The following is a 22,910-nucleotide window of genomic DNA, read 5'->3' on the forward strand; positions in this document are numbered from 1 at the left end:
AAATATGCTCTCAGTAATAAGTATTGATATGTCTTGTGTGTTGAGTCTGATTACGTCCCTTCTGTCACGCAACATTCACAGTATCAGGGTGTGAACAGAATGAGGGGTTCAGTTCCCTCACTGCTCGCGTGTCGTTCAGAAGTTCGTCCTCAGTGCAGGTCAACAGGTAATATTTTCATTTAAAGGTCATATTTAAAGCTTGAACCATTGTATCAAACAATTATGTTCTCGTATAATATAATTCTTAGATCGAATATATACATACAAACACTTGTAAAATTAAAATTAGACTTAAAAGACTCTCGGCATTTAGTCCTATATGGATACATCAGTCACCACAAAGTGCTGCTTAAAGGTCGATTCTCTACAGTTGTCTTATCTGTTCGTTTAGGGTTATGTGGAATGTAACCTCAGACCACAGGAATAATCGACAGGGAAACCACATGTTTTATCTTGAAACCACAACTAGACTTCTAAAATATGTATAGGTATAGGTTAACGGTGCTTTGATGTTGGTTTTTTATTTAAATTGAAAAATGGCACACACACACATATGTTGGTGCGGCTATTTTATGAGAACTCTCCATAGATAGATATACATATAGATTATATCCCCTAAACCTAACCCTCACAAAAAACTTTATGCATTTTTACATAAAAAAAAAGAAATTATATATATATATATAATGTGTGTGTGTGTGTGTGTGTGTGTGTGTGTGTGTATAAACAAACATATTTAGTATGTTTTTTAAGCGATTTGAATTATGGGGACACTAGACATGTCCTCGTAAACCACATTTATAGCATAATAACCTTGTAATTACCAGTTTGTAACCTAAAATAAAAATGTCCTTGTAAACCACCCAAACCCGCCCACACACACACACACAAACACACACACAGACAGATGTATATTTTACTTTTCTTTACTTTAAATTATGTTACTACAATTTGAGAAAATTGAATTAATTTATAAAAATCTGCTTTGCACGAAGGTCAAATGTATGTAATAAATTTGAATTTACCTTTCACACATAAACAACATAACTCGTCAAACTTAGGCTATTTGTTGACAATTTTAAATATGCTTTCTGTTTAATGGGTTCATACTTCTCGGTAAGCTTAATCGAGCTTTTATCAATGCGTATGACGTAAATTTTAAACTTGAAGAACAGAGTGCTGTGGATCGCGAGCGTCTGCGCTCTCTAGATAAAGCGAGCTATCGGCCGCGCCCGGCTGCTCGACGCGCCCAGCGCTCCACTGAAGTTTGGAGAAGCCTCATTTGAGAGGGTCTTGAAAGGACTGATATGTTTATATTATGTAACGGTGGCCAATATTATACTTACTGTAGTTGGACTTCATAAAAATCTAAGTAAATGCTTGTTACACCCTAAAAAGCTCTTTTCTTTTCCTTTTTTTTTTTTTTTTTTTTTTTTTTTAGGCCTATAGGCATACTGTATATAATTTTGATTATGTACATAAGCCACTAGACATAATTAGCTACTAATCACCATTTTATCATTCTTTACAGCTGTTAAAATCATGTCTGCTTTTCTACATCACTGCCCATTCCTGAAGTCCGCTCCGTGCACTTCTCTGAGGAATGTGGCGGCTTACCTTGGCTTGGCTGACCGATGCCCGATCATTGTCCGGCAGATCTCTGCAAAAGCCGCTCAGTCCTCGAAGGAAAATGGTAAGTGGTGTGCCAGCTTTCAAATGTAGGCCTACTTTATCTAACTGATAATGTCTGAGTGACACTCATTTGTTTTCTTAACTATTTAATTGTGAGGTTTATCAGCCATACAGTAAATTAATGTCCATTGTTTGGCATTAAGTTTTCCAAATTAACAGTTGTATGTTAACTCTGTCTCAGAAATTTACACTTGCTTACATTTGTGTGCTTATTCTTTTCAGTGCTCCCTTATAAGGAGCCGGAGTCAAAGCGACAGCTGGCCACCACAGCCACTCAGGTGGCGATCTCCATGTCGCAGAGCTGTCCATTTGTTTCCTCTAAGATTGGACTAGTTAAAGCCAGTCCACAAGTGCAGGAGGATGTACAGTCAATAGATCAAACAGAGAATCAAGGTACCACAGGTAAAAAAAATAAATAAAAAAAATTAAAAAAAAGAAAGAAAAAAAGAGCTGGCTCATTGCATGAATCACTAAGGTTTTGATGAGTGTGTTAGTGCTGGTTGGAATGTGGATAGGTATACTGTGACTGTGGAAATATTGTTTACAAATAAATAAATAAAAAATTAATAGACAAAATATTGAAATTCTTAACTATCAAAAGAATTGATCAGCGAGGAAATGTGCAGTACACCACAAAAATGGGACTTCAAATGAACATAACATGTTTTTGTGACTTTTTGCAAACCGTGCTAACAATAAGTGTTTATATATTGCTTAAGAGGCAGATGTTGTTTAGCTGTTTTTATTTTTATTTCTATTTATTTATTTATTTTTTTGTAGAGCCTAATTTCCTGTATGTCTCTTCTTGCCACCACTGTGTAATTAGTTTGCTGCCAAATAGGCTCTTTTGTCTGAGCAGTGTATCATACAGCAGTTAAAAGCCCTTTGTACTGCAATTTTCACAATTTATCTTTAATTTGAAAGGCTCCTCAGCTGTGAATAGTAAGAAGATAATGACTCAAAGAGTGCTGATTAAACAAACACTAGTCTTCAGGCAATCAAATTACAGATGCAACTTCATACTCTAGTATGTGCACTAGAAAAGTATGGCAAAATATCTTCTTGTTTTATCATAACTTAGTCTGGTGGAGCACAGGTACCATGTCAATAAACATCTTAAACCTTAAAAATGTAAGTGTGTCTTTAAAAACCAAGACAATTACAAGGACTGTCAACAGTGGCAAGGAAACTGACAAAACACCTACTTAGTTGTATGTTTACAAATGTAACGAGCTTCCTTGACTCCACCTGCCAATGCATTCAATGGCTGTGTCTCATTTGGAAGGCTGCATGCTAGGTAGGATGCGTCCTTTGAAGGCTGCAGTATACTGAGCGTCCTCCTTTAAACAAGCCTCATTTAAATGAGACGGCCTTCATAGGACAAACGGAAACGGAACGTATCATGGTTGCTATGACAGCATGCCACTCTTTAACAAGCGCGAGCGCTTTGAGCGAGAAGGGAACAAAGTTCCTCTGGAAGGGAATGTATGAGGTACATTTTAGGAGAGTTATAATGATGTAAAGAGAAAAGAAAATAGATTTTACAGATGTACTTAGTCTAATACTTTATTTTAATTATATATTAATATAATTATACATATTATATACTCTGCACCCATCTACTGAGGTACTTCAACTTGGGAATTAACATTCCTTTTGCGGTTGAACATCATATTTACGGGCAAATTGGCGTCGTTTTTTCAGACATTTCCATTGAAGCAAAGAATTGTGGGTTGTGAGTGCCCACGAAGGATACACCTCATGCATCCTCCGAATTCCATTGAAAGGAGGTCGCATTCGAAGGCTGCATTCGAAGTGTCCTACTTGCTTTTCTGAAACGAGACAGCCTCAATGACGTATGCGGCCGACAAATGCAACCTCCGGAGAATGCAGCATTCCAAACGAGACACAGCCCATGTATTGGGCAATGCTGTTCTTATCTTTACCATCAACATTGTCTGAAACCTTGCAGAAATACAAGCATATCTTCAGTAGTTCATTCAGCTATTAAATCTTGCAGCTGATCTGTGAATACTGGAAAGTGTGGTAAAGATAGAAATAATTTAAATTTGGCACTTATCCTGCTTTACATGCAGTGGAAATTTGCATATTTCATCATTTTTTGAAGCTTGTTTACAGCCAGCACTGCAAGCGGAGTACCTCTCTTTCATCCTGGCAACCTGTGGCATCCTGGGAAAAACAAAATAATAATGAAGCAGAAATCATTTTAGGAAAAAAAATTCTATACATACATCAGTGGTGTTATTGTAGAAGTATAACAATGAGCAAAAAAGTTAGTGAAAAGTTATCAAAATTGTAGACTTGCATTGTTATCTGGCTGAGGTAGTACATAGGGCCTGAATTAATTAGCTTTTGCATTTTATTTTAGTTGGAGGCTTCAGCTGTGGGTCCTCCCTCATCAGAAATGGAGGGTACCTTTCAGTGGTACCAGAGAGTTCATTGACATAACATGTTCAGTGCTGCCCCGGCTGAAAAAAACAAAAAGCTTAAAGTTGTGAATTTCTTAAATTATATTCATGTCATCCTATGCTAACATTAAATGTTAAACTGGTTCTATTTCCTTTCATTCCAGACTGCCAGAGGCAGTACTGTAAGCGCTAGTGGAAAACTCTTGCGCTTTGACTGAGAATCCAATTAGAAAGTTGTCACCCCGTGCCGAATGAAGTGTCTTTAGCTATAAAAACCCCTGAACACGTCAGCTCAATCGCTTGATGAAATCGATTGTGACGATATTTTGTGCAGTTCGTTTTTGAAGAGTGCTTTAGCTGACATCCGCAAACTGTTTTGTCACCGTGTTTATGGATTAGATTACGAGCGGTTTTCTCCATGAAGCACCACTAGTGACCGGGAAGTGCGGTTTATGAGCGGTTTTCTCCGGGATTCACTGCTTGCGATCCGAAAGCGCTGTTTACGAGCGTTTTCTCCAGGAAGCACCTGTAAGACGGTCTTGCGCTTCTGAAAGGTTTCAAACTTGTGGTTGCCTGTAAGTTTGTATACCTTTGTAAACACATACACTCTGAAGCCCTGGTTGCCTAGGTTTAATTAGTGCAGGATCATTGTTTGTTTCTCACTGGATGTGAAACTTACGTGAGTGTCGTTAATGAGCACTGGATTTGCTTTTAGGTGAGTATTGAAGTCAGTATGGCTACATCTAAAATCAGCAAAAAAAGAAACGTGGTGGGGTCAAAATCAAAAGTAACAGTCAGTATCTGGTGTGGCCACCAGCTGCATTAAGTACTGCAGTGAATCTCCTCCTCATGGAGTGCACCAGATTTACCAGTTCTTGCTGTGAGATGTTACCCCACTCTTCCACCAAGGCACTTGCAAGTTCCCGGACATTTCTGGGGGGAATGGCCCTAGCCCTCAGCCTCTGATCCAACAGGTCCCGGACGTGCTCAATGGGATTGAGATCCGGGCTCTTCGCTGGCCATGGCAGAGCACTGACATACCTGTCTTGCAGGAAATCATGCACAGAATGAGCAGTATGGCTGGTGGCATTGTCATGCTGGAGGGTCATGTCAGGATGAGCCGGCAGGATGGGTACCACATGAGGGAGGAGGATGTCTTCCCTGTAATGCACAGCGTTGAGATTGCCTTCAATGATAACAAGCTTAGTCCGATGATGCTGTGACACACTGTCCCAGACCATGACGAACCCTCCACCTCCAAATCAATCCCGCTCCAGAATACAGGCCTCAGTGTAATGCTCATTCCTTAGGCAATAAATGCTTGTCTGACCATCACCCCTGGTGAGACAAAACCGCGACTTGTCAGTGAAGAGCACTTTTTGCCAGTCGAACGTGGATTTGTGCCCATTGGCGAAATTGTTGCTGGTGATGTCTGGTAAGGACCTGCCCTACAACAGGCCTACAAGCCCTCAGTCCAACCTCTCTCAGCCTATTGCGGACAGTCTGAGCACTGATGGAGGGATTGTGCAATCCTCCTGTAACTCGGCAGTTGTTGTTGCCATCCTATACCTGTCCCGCAGGTGTGATATTTGGATGTACCGATCCTGTGCAGGTGTTGTTACACGTGGTCTGCCACTGCGAGGATGATCAGCTGTCCTTTCTGTCTCCCTGAAGCGCTGTCTTTGGCGTCTCACAGTACAAACATTGCAATTTATTGCCCTGGCCACATCTGCACATGCCTCCATGCAGCATGCCTAAGGCACATTCAAGCAGATGAGCAGGGACCCTGGGCATCTTAATTTTGGTGTTTTTAAGAGTCAGTAGAAAGATCTCTTTAGTGTCCTAAGTTTTTATAACTGTGACCTTAATTGCCTACCGTCTGTAAGCTGTTAGTGTCTTAATGACCGTTCCACAGGTGCATGTTCATTAATTGTTTATGGTTCATTGAACAAGCATGGAAAACATTGTTTAAACCCTTTACAATAAAGATCTGTAAAGTTAATTGGATTTGTACTAAATTATCTTTAAAATACAGTGTCCTGAAAAAGGGACGTTTCTTTTTTGCTGAGTTTAGATGTTCTATGTGCCCTAATGTGATGGATATCATAAATGGACATAATCAGTGCCCTGCTTGTCTTGGTGTGGACCATCTTTACGAGGCCATGTCTGACCCATACTCTGAGTGTTCCATATGCCTCTTGCTGTGTGTTGAGCGTGACTGGCAGTTCTGGAATCCTCTTTCTTCGAGCATCCCTATGTCTGATCATAAGCGTAAGCAAACACTTCAGCATGACAAACGGAATCAAAAAACGAAATCTGATTTAGCACACAAAGTGGAACAGCTGTCTTCTGCTGTAGAACTTTTACTGCTGCTCCTGGCTAGAGCTCAGCCTATAACAGAGGCACAGGACAACGTGGAGCCTGAAACATGCATGCCATCGTCACCACCTATGCATGCAGAACAGGAGTTATATGTGATGTCAGTGGCTGCCTCTGACTCTCTATGTGGCACAAATCTGGTTGCAACCTCAGTGATTTTACACCTGTATTGGTGTCTGCATTGCAGAGTTCATCACACATCCTGATCAAGGACCCAGAAGCAGTGGGTCTTGGCAGTATGCCGCCTGTAGAGCCCAGTGTTGCTGCGCTCATCGTGTCTCCTGATGAAGCACTCTGTGAGAACGTGCGCTGCCCCAACGTCGAGTGCAGACGCACAGATGAACTGCTGTCATGGGCATACAACTCTACAGAATGTCTTGGTCATGTTTCAAATTTTTTGGTGCACATGCTTGTTGCATTGCACTCCTCCCTGAGAGCAACATCATCTGACCCTTTAGTGATGGATCTAATTTAACTTGCGTTGCAGGTGATGGGTGTCATTGCCAACTACTGCGGCACAGCTTTAGGCGCTCTAGTGCAAGCACGTCGCCAGGTTTGGTTGGCCCAGTCCACTTTGCCAGAGGTCTATTGAGTAAAATAGACACAAATTGAGATGGTTTCCGGTAGTACCTGGTCAAATCTTCGGACCGGCAACACAGGAAAATCTGGATCGGTGTGTTGCAGTATCAGAGATTCGTTCCTGTCATGTAGGGACAGCTTCAGGCCCCAGGGCACCTACAGTGACCCCTGTTGCTCGCTATCAGAATATTGGTGGAAAACCTATGTTAAAGCCTCCTCATCAGTTACGCCATCAGAGCCCCCAACCTCCACCTCCTTCTGCCAGACGTGGTGGCACCTTACTATGCGGGCATCAGTCTCACATGCGACACCAAGGCCCCCATCACCGCCCCCCCATCTCTGCAGATAAGTGCAGACAGGAGTGCTGACACGGTAAGGTTGACTGTGGGCTGTTTTACGGAGAGCCAGCTGGCTCAATGTAGATCAATAACAACAAACCAGTGGCTGCTGTCTACCCTCTCAAGTGGCTATCATAAACAGTTTTGCCATTGACCCCCTGAACACACTTGCATGAAACACACAGTAGTTCATGATCCATGTCAGGTTGACACCCTTGCGCACGAAATTCAGGTGTTGCTGCGCAAAAGAGCCATAGAACTTGTCAACCCCCAAGTTCATCCCGGGAGATTCTTTTCCATTTATTTTTTAGTCACAAAGAAAGACGGCGGGTTTGGGACCATCTTAGATTTAAGGAATTTTAATTGTTTTCTAAAGTTCCTGCCATTTCGAATGTTGCCCACGGCAGATTTTTTACAGGTTGTTATGCCTCAAGATTGGTTTGTGATGATAGATTTAAGGGACACCTACTTTCATATTCCAATTGTTCCGGAACACGGGCGATTCCTTCAGTTTTCATTTATGGGTCAAATATTTCATTTCAGAGTTCTCCTGTTTCGCCTCTCTCTGACACCAAGGGTGTTTTCGAAGTGCGTCCAGGCTGCACTGGAACCACTACAAAGAAACGGCATGAGAGTGTTGCCATACTTGGACGATTGGCTTGTCTGTGCGGCATCACCACAGCAGGCAATGGATCAAACTCGCCAGTAGCTGGACCATATTAAAGCTTTGGGGTTCACAGTGAATTGGGACAAGGCTTGTCCCAACTCAGTCGACCAATTTTATAGGTCTGACACTCAACTCTCCCAACTCTCTCTGCTGGCCTCCCCCACACCATGTTCAATTCTGACAGCGGTGAAGTGTCTTCTGGTGGGCCACACTCAACACTAAATTACTTTAATAAGGCTCTTAGGGAAGTTTACAGTGGCAGCAGCAGTGGTGTCACTGGGATTGCTATGGCTGAGACCATTCCAATGCTGGCTCATTCAGAAGCAGCTGTGTCCAGTGCGGGACAAATATGCAAGGGTCAAAATCACACAGGGTTGCATTCAAGCCCTGGCTCCATAGTCACGGAAGCAGTTCCTCCTCAAAGGAGTTCCACTGGGTCCTCCACTTTCACGGTGGGAGGTAATAAGGATGGATCCCAGTCTTACGGATGGGGTGGAGTCTGGCGCCGGAGAGGAGTGAATGGCACTTGGAGCAGGGCTTTGTGCACAGTACATATAAACTTTCTGGAATTGACTGCAGTGTTTCTCACGCTACGCCATTTTCAGATGGTGCTCAAGGACAAACATGTCTTGGTGCGAACGGACAACGTGAATTTTTTTATTTATTTATTTTTTACATCAATCATCAGGGGGGCATAAGGCCATGGAGCACACTTCAAGTAGATCACAATCTGCTGATATGGGCTCAAGCGAACCTTCTTTCCATTTGAGTAGTTTACCTGCCTGGTCGACTCAACCATGCCATGGATGCTCTCTCACGTGGCAGGGAGTTACAGGGAGATTGGAGACTACACCCGGAGGTGGTGCAGATGATATGGCGGACTTATGGGACCGCAGCAGTCGATGTGTTCACAGACATTCAGACAACTCACTTCCCTCATTGATCTCTCTGACAGACAAGCCAGGATCACTGGGCCTGGATACACTGGCTCATGATTGGCCAGACGTAACATTGGATGCTTTCCCCTGTTACCACTTATTTGGAGAACCCTGTGCCGTGTGCGCAACTGTGGCCACCATCAGCTGTTAGTTGCTCCTCAATGGCCTGCGAGGCCATGGTTTCAGACCCTCCTGTCATTGTTAGCAGGGCCACCTTGTTCTCTACCCAGCAGATTAGATCTGCTGACTCAGTTGCAGGGGAGAGTTTGGCATCCTCACCGAGACTGGTTGAAATTGTGGGTGTGGCCACTGGGTCAACCAAGCCTCTCTTGGAGTGTTCACAGGAGGCCAGGGACACTGTTTTGAATACTGGTGCAGCATCTACATGAAAATGGTATGCTAATAAGTGGAAGGTGTTCTGTGACTGGTGCACCGACCATGCCACTGATCCACTACACTGTTCTATAGTATGGATTTTAGATTTGTTGCAAGATCTTGGTCGTTCTGCGTCTACACTCAAGGTGTATGTAGCAGCTTTGGCAGCCAACCGTTCTGAGGTGAGCAGTGTCTCACTTGGGTCTGACTGGTTAGTTGTGGCCTTTTTGAAAGGGGCTAATCGTCTGTACCCTCCACGGGGTGTGCGAAGCCCATTATGGGACTTGAGTGTGGTGCTCAATTCCATATGTCAAGCACCATTTGAGCCTATAATAGACTCTGATGTTAAATGGCTGACGTTGAAGACTGCATTCCTCTTGCCCATTGCAACAGTGAAGCGTGTGAGTGAGCTCCATGCATTATCAGTGAGCACTCCCTGTTTGCGCTGGGGTCCTGATTTAAAAAATGTTTCATTGTGGCCCAATGGCATTTTTACCCAAGATATTGTCTCCACAATTTAGGAATCAGCCCATTGTGTTGTTTGCTCTGCCGCCAGATCAGGCTGACATGCAGGTTGAGCTATGTCCAGTTAAGTCTTTGAAGGTTTACATTGACTGAAACTATTGTTTATTTGCTTTAGTGATGCACGCAAAGGGACTGCGCCCTCCAAGCAGAGACTAGCGCACTGGGTAGGTAATTTCTCATGCATACGAGTTTTCAGAGCATCCCGTCCCCTCATCATTTCACCGTCACTCTACGCGTGCTCTCGCAACATCTTGGGCAGTGCTCAGAGGTGTATCGCTCACTTAAAATTGTGCAGCAGCAACATGGGCTTCAGCCAGCACTTTTTCTAATTTCTACAGACTGAATGTGACTCCCCTGCCAGCATTGTGTGCTGCGGTGCTCTCTACCTGCACTGATGCATCGCAAGGGGATTCCTCGTAACTGCATTGGTATTCGTCTTCCACTAGTGCTTTCAGTACTGCCTCAAGCGGTCTGAAACGAATGTTACATATGTAACTGTGCTGGTTACGTATGTAACTGTGGTTCTGTGACTGAGTGGAAGACCACCAGAGTCTCTGGTCATTCGGAATTCGCGATAATGATCTAGAGATCGAGCTGACGTTTTCAAGGGATTTTATAGCTAAAGACACGTTATGCGCCACGGGGTGACAACTTTCTAATTCGATTCTCGGTCAAAGAGCAAGCGCAAGAGTTTTCCACTAGTACTTTCAGTACTGCCTCTGGCGGTCTTCCATTCAATCATAGAACCACAGTGCGCCACCAGCGCTTTCTCCTCAGTTATCTCAGGCGTCATTCTTCTACTGTGCATGCTTGTGATAAAGACAACTCAAGTCCTCAAACAAAATTGTAAATGGATCTCAAAAGTCTTTGAAATTGATTAACAATAAAACAAATCACTTTATAACATTATATTGAGATAATACCTATTACTGTTTAATATTTTTTGAATATTTAATTTTGTGTTTTGTTATAGCTTTATTGACTAATTGCGAAATGAGTAATACTGTACTTAATTATTAGTTTTTTCTTTATTTATTTACTTATCATAAATCATTTATATTTCACTTCAGATTTACATGCTGTTTTCTTTAAAGGAAACTGTGTAATAACCATGAATATAAAGTAATTATAAATGTTTTATTCCTTGTTCAATATCATAAACAAAGGTTTATTTATTTATTTGGTCAATCGGGAAAAAAAATTGTCTAACCAATAAAAAATATAAATCTCAGTGAATTAAAATTGTGTTGTTCGTTTATTCAACAGAAACACAAATTATTATGTTAAAAACTGTGATAAATCAAGAATATATATATAGTAGTATATAATGTAGCAATATTTAAATAATGTTTCACTAATGAATAATGTTGATAGCATTTTGAGAATGTTCATCAAAGACCGATCTCGTTGAAAGAACACCATTAATTTGCAGTGAACTAACTTTCCATCAGTTTAAAAAAATATATTCACATTATATGAGAGTACTAAGTGTGAAGAACCTTTTTATGGTCTAAAGAACCTTTTGGCACTATGAAGAACCTTTTGTGGAATGGGAAGGTTCCACAGTTTTTAAAAGTTTCTTCATGGAACCATACACCCCGACAAAGAACCATACAAGAACCTTTATTTAAGAGTGTACATGGCTTGTAATATACTGAAAAATATTAAAAAGACATTGATAATGGCATGAGGTTAACGACACCAGTGTTTGTAAGTGCAGCAATTAATTGTTAAGTAGTATGAAAAAAGAGCTAAAATACGAAATGTTGTGTTTGTTTAAAGAATTTTTTACATTCAACCCCCTTTTCTCCAGGCGTGATGACCTCACTGTTCAGTGGCTTACAAAGTCATCACTCTATCGGTCCTACACACCTTCTCCAGGACAACATTGGTATGTTCAACCAATTTTTCCTTGATGATTTTTTTCATCCATACTTTATTCCTTCGCTTCCTTCCTTTTCTTGCTTCCTTCTTTCATTCCTTCCCTTCCTTCCTTCTTACCATCCTTCCTTAATTTCCTTCCTTTCATCCTTCCTAATCTTCCTTCCTTCATTTTCTTCCTTCCTTTTCTTCTTTCCTTTATTTTCTTCTTTCCTTCCTTCTTTCCTTTCTTTCCTTCCTTCTTGCCCTCTTTCTTTTTCCTTCTTTCCCTCCTTAATTTTCTTCCTTCCATCTGTCTTTCCTTTCCTTCCTTTCTTCCTTCCTTTCTTCTTCATTCTTCCTTCCTTCCTTCCTTCCTTCCTTTCTTCCTTCCTTCCTTCTTCCTTCTTTCCTTTCCTTTCCTCCCTCCCCCTTCCTTCCTTGCTTCTTCATTCTTCCTTCCTTCCTTCCTTCCTTCCTTTTCTTGCTTCCTTTTCTCATTCCTTCCTTCATTTCCTTCCTTTAATTTCCTTCCTTTCATCCTTCCTTCCTATTCTTCCATACTTCATTTCCTTTCCTTCCTTCCTTTTCTTCCTTTCTTCCCTTTCTCCTTTCCTTCCTTTTCTTCTTTCTTTCTTTCCTTCCTTCCTTCCTGCCCTTTCTTTTTCCTTCTTTCCCTGCTTTCTTTTCTTCCTTCCGTCCTTCCTTTCCTTCCTTTCTTCATTCCTTCCTTCCTTCTTTCTTCCTTTATTCCTCCATTTTTTCTTTCCTTCTTCATTCTTTCTTCCTTCCTTCTTTCCTCTCCATTCCTCCCTCCGTTCCTTGCTTCTTCATTCTTCCTTCCTTCCTTCCTTACTTTTACCTTCTTCATTCCTTCCCTCCCTTCCTTCCTTCCTTGCTTATTCATTCTTCCTTCCTTTCTTCCTTATTCCTTTCTTCCTTTTCTTCCTTCCTTTTACCTTCATTCCTTCCCTTCCTTTTTTCCTTCTTCCTTCCTTCCTTCCTTCCTTCCTTTTCTTCCTTCTTTCATCTCCTTTCCTCCCTTCCTTCCTTCCTTGCTTCTTCATACTTCCTTCCTACCTTACTAACTGAGGTGGTTGCCCATTTGCTCTTTAAATATTCCAGCCAGGCCCAGTTTCAACTACGATGACTTTTTCACTCAGAAGATTGTGGAGAAGATGAATGACCATACCTACCGTGTCTTTAAGACGGTGAACCGTTTTGCAGAGGTTTTTCCCTTTGCTGAGGACTATTCTGTCCCAGGACGCATGGGCTCCCAGGTGTCTGTATGGTGTAGTAATGATTACCTGGGCATGAGTCGACATCCCCGTGTTGTCAAGGCAATTCGGTTAGTACATAGAACAAGAAATGAAATTAATTGTTTGTAAATTTCATTAAACATATACATTTAGATTAACATTTAAAACATTTGATTTTGTTTATACATAGCTGTTCAAACTTGTTCTGATGGGTTGAAATAAACTAGCTGGCCAATCATATGGTTTAACAATGTTTTCTAGAGAATCTTTGGAAAAACATGGAGCAGGAGCAGGTGGTACCCGGAATATTTCTGGGACAAGTAACTTTCATGTCGCCCTGGAGAGTGAACTGGCCCGTCTACACCAGAAAGATGGAGCATTAGTCTTCTCTTCCTGCTTTGTGGCCAATGATTCCACCCTCTTTACCTTGGCAAAAATGCTCCCAGGTATTCAAGAAATGGATCAACCTCTGAACGATGAATGAATGTTTACTGTAATACTGATCATTGGGTCATGATATAAACTAAATTAAATCAAATCAAAAGCTGCAGGTTGTCTCCTATCTATGTGCCTTACAATATAGAAAGCCACTAAAAAGTACAATCCATAATCATTCAAATAAGAGAGGCCTCCTAAGCCTATAAAACATTGTGTGTTGTCTTTGTGAGCCACCATAGACATACAGTATTTGGTAATGTTAGAATTGTTCTATTTCACAGTGTCTTTAATTAAGCAGTTAGTGGTAGCACTTGTGCTTTTTATTATTACGAGGTATTTAAGAACCTTAAATGTCTCCTCTCTGCACAGGCTGTGAGATCTACTCAGACATGGGCAATCATGCCTCCATGATCCAGGGCATCAGGAACAGTGGAGCCAAACGTTACATTTTCAGACACAATGATGCCATTCATTTGGAGGAACTGCTGAGCCGTTCAGATCCACTCACCCCCAAAATTGTGGCTTTTGAAACTGTGCATTCTATGGATGGTGAGTCAGGGGAGGTTACGAATCTGATCCAAGGTGGAAAATTTTCCATTATTGAAGGCCTCCAGATCACCAAATTTGATAAGTAAATGATGACAGAATTTTTATTTTTGTGTGAACTAGTCCTAACACAAAGTTCTTGCTTTGCCTTGGGAAATAATGAATATCCCATTTTGTTTTTCAGGTGCCATTTGCCCTCTAGAAGAGCTGTGTGATGTAGCACACAAATATGGTGCTCTGACCTTTGTGGATGAGGTTCATGCTGTCGGGCTGTATGGGGCACATGGAGCAGGTGTGGGAGAGAGAGACAATGTCATGCACAAGATCGATATTGTTTCTGGAACTCTGGGTAAGAGAGATCAATGTCCTGTGCATGATTTTTTCCCCCTAATAAAAGATAACAACTTATACAATGTCAGTTGCATAACCACAGTCAGTGTCATCTTACTGTCAGCCCTGTGTTCTTATTCGTGATTCTATTTATAATTTTTTGTAACATTATATTAAACATCTCTAGGTAAGGCATTTGGCTGTGTGGGTGGGTACATAGCCAGTACTGCCGCCCTGGTGGACACTGTGCGCTCCTACGCTGCAGGGTTTATCTTCACTACCTCCTTGCCTCCTATGGTGCTTGCGGGGGCTCTGGAATCGGTGCGTGTGCTGAAGAGCCCAGAGGGCCAGGCTTTGCGCAGAGCTCACCAGAGAAATGTCAAACACATGAGACAGCTGCTGCTGGATGCCGGACTGCCTGTGGTCAACTGCCCCAGTCACATCATTCCCATTCGGGTTAGTGTCTGCACATGTCTGCAAAATATGTAGGAGGCAAAATTACATGCACATGCAAGGAAGAATGCCAATTGCAATATGCGGTTTGAAAATATACATTGCCATCATTGATGTTGGTTTTCGAAAAATCAAATCAATTTCTTAAAAAGTACAGAGCTTACGAAAAAAAAAAAAAGGTAGCACACCAAAGGCTAAAATTAACAAACCAAAAAATTGAATGGATTATAAAGCAGTTTGGGCTGAATTACAGTTTTTCCTCAATCAATTTGGCACATTTACTGAAACAAACTTACAATTGTCAAAACTCTGAGTACAGTACTCACATCACATGGTACATTCAGCACACCACTCTATGTGACATGCAAAAGGTGATTACTCAATCAAAAGTATTAATTCATGTTTCAAATGTAAATAAAAATCCATGAATGAATAAAACATTGTCATCAAAACAAAAGGTAAAAAAACAAACAAACAAAAGGACAGTCAAAATGCAAAGACATCTTGTCAAATGACTCTGACTCTGAAAGTGTCATAGTTACACACTATGTAATACTGTCCAATTGCTAACATTGTATATGTAGGCAGCTGAATAGTATTGATGTCAAAAAGTCATGGCACACACTATACTTTCAACAAAACATTTATTCAAACATTTCTCATCATTGTATGTACACACTTTACAGCCAACCTCATCAACATACACAAAAATGTGTGGGGATTCATCAGCCTCCAGCTCCATCACTCTCTATAAAAGATAGTAAAGCAATTTAGGAAATAATTTACAGTAGATATAGTAAATCATACAGTTACACATCCCACATTGTGTAACATATTCTGCATATACAGGTTGTACTTGTCAATACTGAAAGACAAGGAGATTACAGCACTGTGTAGTGTACAATGATGAATTCTTACCTGTACATACTGGTACTTCAGCTCCTTCACTCTCTTACCATTCCTCTTAAAAGTTACCTTGTAGAGTTGCTTCATTGCAATCTGATTTCTCTTCAGCACTGTTATCAATTGTGGAGAGGCTGCTGGTGTTGTCATTTTGAAAGATGCCATCATCTTGTATGACTGCACTTTGAATATTTTTTAGTCTACTAGCATTGTTTGCTACGACCATATTACAAATTTCAAGTTCTTGTTGAGCAGTGAAAACTGATCTTCTGCCACCACCATGGGGCAGACGCTCAGTCCTAGACAGAAAATATAGCACAGTAAAGTCAATGTATTCTACATAAATTCTCAGAGATGCATTGGCTAAGTTTACTGGAATACCAGTGTGAAGGAATATTGCAGTACAATATTTGATTACACACTTATTTTCTCTCCTGAATGTCTGGACTATTGACGACACCGTGGACCGGCCCAGATTAGGCTGCACTCTCTGACCAGCCTCTGTCATACTTAGGCCATGGTTGATGACATGGTCTAAGTATGACAGAGGCTGGTCGGAGAGTGCAGCCTAATCTGGGCCGGTCCACGGTGTCATCAATAGTATCTCATTTGAGATTTCTCTGTGCCTTTTCCTTTCTCTGGCTTGTCCTCTGTGCCCTCCTCTTCCTCTTCCTCTTCCCCTCACCATACCACCCCGCACTCTAATGCCCCTCCTCTTGCCCGAGCAGGCTCTTGCACCTGTCTGTCTCCTGCCTGCTCCATATTCCACAGCTGTGAAATTCAGTCATACCCTTGCAGTATAAATGTGTTTGAGAACTGATAGGTTATGAGTTTCACCTGTCAGCTGAATTGGACAGCATTTGCGTTTGGTTGCTATAAATTGTGAGGAAATTTAATTGTTCCCCATCTAGCCTAAGTCTATCCATCTGACAACTATTACAACAATACCACATAACTATTATTTATCTAATATACAGTATGTGTGACAGGTTATTGTGATTGTTGGCTGTTCTATTTAGCATGTAGGGATTTACACAATGAACGTGTATAATTGCATTTGAGAGTAATATCATTCAATAGCAAATTAATGCAAACTATTTTGATCTGCAAGGCTTACTCAATGCATTTCGTGCCAAAGCAATTATAATTGTCTATAGTCATGTGAACAAATGACCTAATGTTCATATATTTAGTCATGTAATTTGACGAAGTTTAATAGTCATTCGACGATTGTGCCAAAGTGATTGAGAAAAACTGTAACTGCAGAAGTTTAACACATAGGGTTAGGGATTTAGAAAAAACCCTGAACAGAATGTTTATGGAATATTAATACAGTGCTGCTTTGCAAGCACTGTAATAAAAAGGCTAATGCTGCACTTTAAGTGCTGGGACTTCGTTTTGCATTATGTTTGAACCCACTAACCACAACCAAACTATAGCTTTTCAACCAGCTTTTTCTTAAATCAGTTATGATAGATTTGACTGTTTGAGTTTAGGAAGCCTCATAATCTGGACAAGTTTTAATGTTTATTACAGGTTGGAAATGCAGCAAAAAACTCAGAAGTGTGTGATATTCTGTTGGAGAGACACAACATCTACGTGCAGGCCATAAATTACCCAACAGTGCCTCGTGGAGAGGAGCTGCTGCGGCTGGCTCCTTCTCCTTTCCACAACCCTATTATGATGAACTACTTTGTTGGTGAGTGGTAAAGTGCTAGTGAAAAACACTTTTGGTTTTTGATCTGATTAGAAGCTTTTTTCCACAGTTTAAGAGTTGATTCATGAGTTTGTTCATGTCAAACAAAAAATGCAAGTTTGGATTTTATCCTGACATGAAGCAAAGGGGTCTTGTTTCATCCTGAAGCAGCTACTTACTAAATAAGTTAATGAGTTGAAATTAAATCATTGATTTAAATCTAAATAATTTTATTTTGTGAGAAGAAAGAGCATGGAGTGCTATGAGACAACAAATTAGCACAGTGTAGGAGACTGATTGCCAGTGACAACAGTCAAATACACAGTTTAAAGGTCATAAACAAAAATATTTGACTGCAGAATGTTGCAATTTACCAATCAGAAATAATTATTGCAGAAATAAGTATTCCAGAAATAACATCTGGTTGAATTTCAGACTGATAATGACTTATCATGGTATTTTTAATAATATTTTATTGTTATTTTGTGTTGGACAGAGAAACTGTTGGATGTCTGGCAGGAGGTGGGACTACCACTGAATGGACCAGCGATGGCTTCCTGTACCTTCTGTGATCGCCCACTCCACTTTGACCTCATGAGCGAGTGGGAGAAGTCTTACTTTGGAAACATGGAGCCCAGGTACATCACTGTGGCTGCACAGTGAGTCATGAGCCATGAGCCATTCAGCAAACCAAGATGATGAACAGCTGTTCTATCATATTTATCTCAACTCCTCAAAAACTAGAACATCCAGTTCCAAACCAGATTATTTTTCATGGTATCTAAAACAAATGTGGGGGTGCTAAAAATGTCATAAATTCTGTTAAGCACTGTTTGTGGCAATGTGAAGTGTTGCTGTTTTGTTTGCTGTGATTGTTACTAATAATGCAAGGAGAATATGTTTCATGTATTTGTATTAATTTACCCCCCCCCCCCCATCATTAATGTATGCATGAAAGACCATTTTTAATGACAGCTCACACTGAAACTATGCCACATGTCCTCTTTGTGCTTTAGACCATTTTATTTTCCTATTGAAATGTATGTATTTAGAAATTCAATAAAAATTGTTGTTCAATAAAAAGATGTCCCAACTCCAAAAAAATGCATAAGATTATGACTGAGTTTTTTTCTTGGCCATACTTAAAATCCAATGCTGTTTAGCATTCAAATCTGAGACTGAAAATGCGTTTGTGACACTTTTTCATCAAAACATTGAAAAAGACAATTTAAAAGCAAAACACTAACATACGAAGTTCAAATCTTTGCATTTCTAGTCAAATCTTTCCATTTCTAGTCACATAAATATTATTGTGTAACTTAAACAGTGGCTGTCTAAATACTGTAAAACACCACACTGCCACCTGTCGGACAGTTTCGAAAAAAACATAAACAATCTAAAAACTAAAAACACTAAATCATTTAGGTCATAAGTGCATATCGACTGTGCATCTATAACATTGATAAATAGTACCTGCAAATGTACTCTTTCTCTCTTGTGTGTGTGTGTTTTTAAAAAAAATATTTTATTGTTTAAGGAATGGATGATACAAAACTCATCTTTCTGTCCACTCTTTAATAAGAGGCCATGTTCTGTGAAAGATTAGAAGGGGAAAAGAACACTGTCAATAGTAATCTCCACAATGACAAACATTGTCCAATAGAAAATGCCAGTTAATTTTAATGTGACTATAGAATCAGTCTCCTCTGTTTGCTATTATACATCACATACCTTGCTGATCCAGTCAATATAGGCGCTCACACGAGTGAAAACAGTGGGCTTCTTCTTGTAATTGCAGCTCAGGCCAGAACCAAAGCTCACAATACCATGGACTTCCCAAGCTCCATCGTTACCCTTACAGTTCAGAGGGCCACCAGAGTCGCCCTGTGTCAGGTGATATATAGAGATTCAGAGATTCTAAATGATTTAAAGAAGATTCTATGAAGTCTAAAGACTTCTTTGATGGAACTAACTAAATTACTGATCCAAAACTTTCATTTGGAAAAACTTCAATACTTTAAATAATGATTTAAATAACAAACCTATATCACTGCTTTCACATTACACCAATGAGAAAATGAGAATCTTTCTGTCTTATTGCCCCGAATATATATATATATATATATATATATATATATATATATATATATATATATATACACTACCAGTCAAAAGTTTTGAAACACTTAACTGAAACGTTTCTCATGATCTTAAAAATATTTTGATCTGAAGGCGTATACTTAAATGTTTGAAATTAGTTTTGTAGATAAAAATATAATTGTACCACCGTATTAATTTATTTCATTATAAAACTAAAATGTAATAAAAAATAAAAAAAGGTTTTTGAAATTGATGACTTGGACCAAATAATAAAGAAAAGCAGCCAATAAGTGCCCAACATAGGTGGGAACTCCTTCAATACTGTTTAAAAAGCATCCCAGGGTGATACCTCAAGAAGTTGGTTGAGAAAATGTCAAGAGTACATTTCTGCAAATTCTAGGCAAAGGGTGACTACTTTGAAGATGCTAAAATATAACACAGATTTATTTTAGATTTTGTTTAGTCACAACATAATTCCCATAGTTCCATTTATGTTATTCCATAGTTTTAATGACTTTACTATTATTCTAAAATGTGAAGAAAAAAAGTATAATAAAGAATGAGTAAGTGTTCCAAAACCTTTGACCGGTAGTGTGTGTTTGTATATATATATATATAAAATATATTATTATTATTATTATTTTTTGAGTGAAGTATAAACATTTTATTGACAGGCTTCATGAGATTCACCCTATTGGTCTAATCTTGAATATATATTCAAAATACACTTTTTCAAAATTATTTGTAACCTCAAATGTATTTAAAAAAAAAAAAAAAAAAAAAAAAATCCTTACATTACATCCAGCAACAACACCATCTCCACCAGCACAGACCATGTTCTGTGTGACCTGAGATCCCCACCAGTCAGACTTTGAGCAAGTGGGATAATCCACCACAGGCAGGAGAGCCTGCTGCAGGATATCAGCAATGGGACCATTGGCTAGTTGTTGAGAATTGGAAAAGAGGGTGAGAGAGAAGTTAGGGTGAATTATACAGTAGCTGATTGTCATTCCTTATTCATTATATTTATTTAGCAGAGTATTAGATAAAACAAACTGAAATGAAATCAGTTCTATATGGGTCAGAGGAGCATAAAATAAAATGTTGAAAACAGTAAAAAAAAATACAGCAGGGTACAAAAGTCTGGGTCCAGCTGTGAGAAGCTTTCTATTTTGCATTTTTATAATTGAATACAGTTTTTGCTTTACAAATTATATTATCATCATACCAATTTGAGTGAAAGGTTTATTTGAAAACTTAAAATGAATTAAGAATTTCTAAATATTTGGTATTTTCTCCTTTTGCTTTAATGACAGCATGCACTCAAGCTGGCATTGGTTCCAGAAGTTTGTGTAAAACCTGTAGATCCATGTTATTCCTGCATGATTTTAGAATGTTCCAAAGAGCATCTTGTGTGCTTTAATGGAAGCAAGGAAATCTGCACTTTTGCAAAAAAGTAGTTACGATGGTCAAATTTTCACAAATGACAAATTTCACAAATGTCACAAATTTTTCAAAATCATAACATTTAGTTTATTTCCAGGTTTAAATTAGATTTGAATTCCAGATTTTCAATGTGAACTTTTGACCTCACTGTAGTTACTCCCTATGAGTGGAAATCTCCACATTGTTTGGATTGTGCCGCCTGTAGTCAGTTGAATTTAGCAGCACAATGCCACCATCTTGATACATAATCATAAACATTACTTACTGTAGAGGCGTCCCCAACCAGTGACGTAGCAGGGTGCATTGTTGGGCTGAATATCCCCATCCACAGGAAGACACGCAGGTGCGATTTTGTCATTTGGGGTGATAGGAGTCTGCAGTTTGATCAGGGCAATGTCATTACTGCAGTCCAGAGACAACACAAGTATTAGTTCATTAGATTCATCATAATATTCAAAACATTTGCTTTCCAGACATTTAGAGTCTTTTGGCCTTCATACCGGATAGTAAAGGAATTCCAACCCTCATGGACAATGATCTTGCCAGCGGGAATGGCGACAGATCCATCCTCCTCCTGCTTCAGGCTATGTTTTCCCAGATACACTCTGTAAGTTCTGCTGCTGCTGCAGGGCCACAAGATGAAGACAAAGCAGTTCAGAAACACAAATAGAAAGGGATTACCAACATTTCACTTACAATTAAGTCCTGTGGCAGTGCCATAGTGATGATATCAAATGTTAATATCATGGTAATCTGAACTACCATGGTATAAAATGATTACCATATTTATATACCATAGTATTTACAAGGTATCTATCTATCTATCTATCTATCTATCTGTCAAGGGCTGCCTTATTAGATCCTTTGCCTATTCCTCAACATCCCCAAAACAGTGTCTAAAAGTGCACTGACTTATATGTGAAGTAAAGCTAGACTTACCTGATACAGTGAGCAGCAGTAAGAACCCACTCATTTGAAATGAGAGTGCCTCCACAAGTGTGACCCCAATTACTACCACTGCTGTACTGAAGGGAGATCTGAGGAATAACAGAACAGGTATCAGTTATCTACCTCATTCCCTTTGCTTACAAGTGGGCAAACATTCACATAATTAATTGTACACAAGTAGATTTTGTTTGAAATAGGACCCCTGCACAAGATGTCCAAATATTAGGACATTTGATTAACTTTGCTGTTTGATGATTTGCACAGAAATTAAAAAGATCCTAAAAAAATAATGAAATAATGGAATATGAATATACCTGCCAGGGCCAGCTGTGTGGACGCACGTCCTCACCCCCCACTACCCTCGTCACAACAGGGGGGTAGGTGGGCAGCCCACATCCGTAAGCTGAGGAATAAAATATTAACACAATTATGTAGTCCACTTTCCTATGTTTGTTATCATAGCAATAAATATTATTGTTAATAGTTTACAATAATTTATTGTAAAATTAGTATAATTGTTATAACCGTTAATTTAAATATGTTTTATGAATGACAATTCATAATTATACTATTCCTGGTTCCTTGCTATGTTAACCAGAAATAAACAAAATAGTTAAATCTTCTTTAATAATTAAGGCTTCCTACCTCCAACGACCAGAACAGCCAGGACCACAAACTTCATCATGTTTGTATATTCACTTTTTGCCCTATCTGCTGGGGTTTATATACTGACCAGTTCACTCTTGAAACATTAAGCAATTCTTTGGAACGCCCTTGACAGCTTTTGGAAAAACAAATAAGAGAACCCCTATGGATACAATTTGTTCTTAGAATATAATCTGTATTTATTCACAGAATGTAATAATCAGTTTAACTAATTTTGCTTTTAATTACAGTTTTTTTCAATCGCTTTGGCTCAATACTCGAATGAGAATTATTTTTTTCAAAACAATAAGTTCAAATCTCTATACAATTAGTTTCTTGTTCACACTAGATTTGAATTTCTTAT

General features: G+C 39.5%; 2 protein-coding genes across 3 annotated transcripts; one reads left to right on the plus strand and one right to left on the minus strand.

Moving 5' to 3' along the window:
- The first annotated feature begins 38 nt into the window (after positions 1-38).
- On the plus strand, positions 39-18,518 carry LOC127414702 (5-aminolevulinate synthase, erythroid-specific, mitochondrial-like). Of its 2 annotated transcripts, none has more exons than XM_051652894.1 (11): positions 39-166; positions 1,532-1,693; positions 1,915-2,094; positions 11,736-11,813; positions 12,908-13,130; positions 13,303-13,487; positions 13,849-14,028; positions 14,210-14,374; positions 14,543-14,811; positions 17,248-17,410; positions 17,904-18,518. In XM_051652894.1, exons 1-11 carry the CDS (start codon positions 100-102, stop codon positions 18,068-18,070), a joined length of 1,839 nt encoding a protein of 612 aa, XP_051508854.1. In that variant the 5' UTR covers positions 39-99; the 3' UTR covers positions 18,071-18,518. The 2 variants fall into 2 exon arrangements, with proteins under 2 accessions (XP_051508854.1, XP_051508855.1); XM_051652895.1 differs by having other exon boundaries at positions 79-166; positions 1,915-2,085.
- Positions 18,331-22,620, minus strand: LOC127414704 (chymotrypsin-like elastase family member 2A). The gene is made up of 8 exons (XM_051652896.1): positions 22,547-22,620; positions 22,216-22,304; positions 21,893-21,990; positions 21,454-21,576; positions 21,219-21,355; positions 20,302-20,447; positions 19,139-19,291; positions 18,331-18,999 (listed from the first exon to the last, which is right to left on the minus strand). The coding sequence occupies exons 1-8, from the start codon at positions 22,584-22,586 to the stop codon at positions 18,982-18,984; spliced, it is 804 nt and encodes a 267-aa protein (XP_051508856.1). The 5' UTR covers positions 22,587-22,620; the 3' UTR covers positions 18,331-18,981.
- Positions 22,621-22,910: the final 290 nt, after the last annotated feature.

Source organism: Myxocyprinus asiaticus, chromosome 24, assembly GCF_019703515.2.
Source record: "Myxocyprinus asiaticus isolate MX2 ecotype Aquarium Trade chromosome 24, UBuf_Myxa_2, whole genome shotgun sequence".
NCBI classification, from domain to species: Eukaryota; Metazoa; Chordata; class Actinopteri; order Cypriniformes; family Catostomidae; genus Myxocyprinus; species Myxocyprinus asiaticus.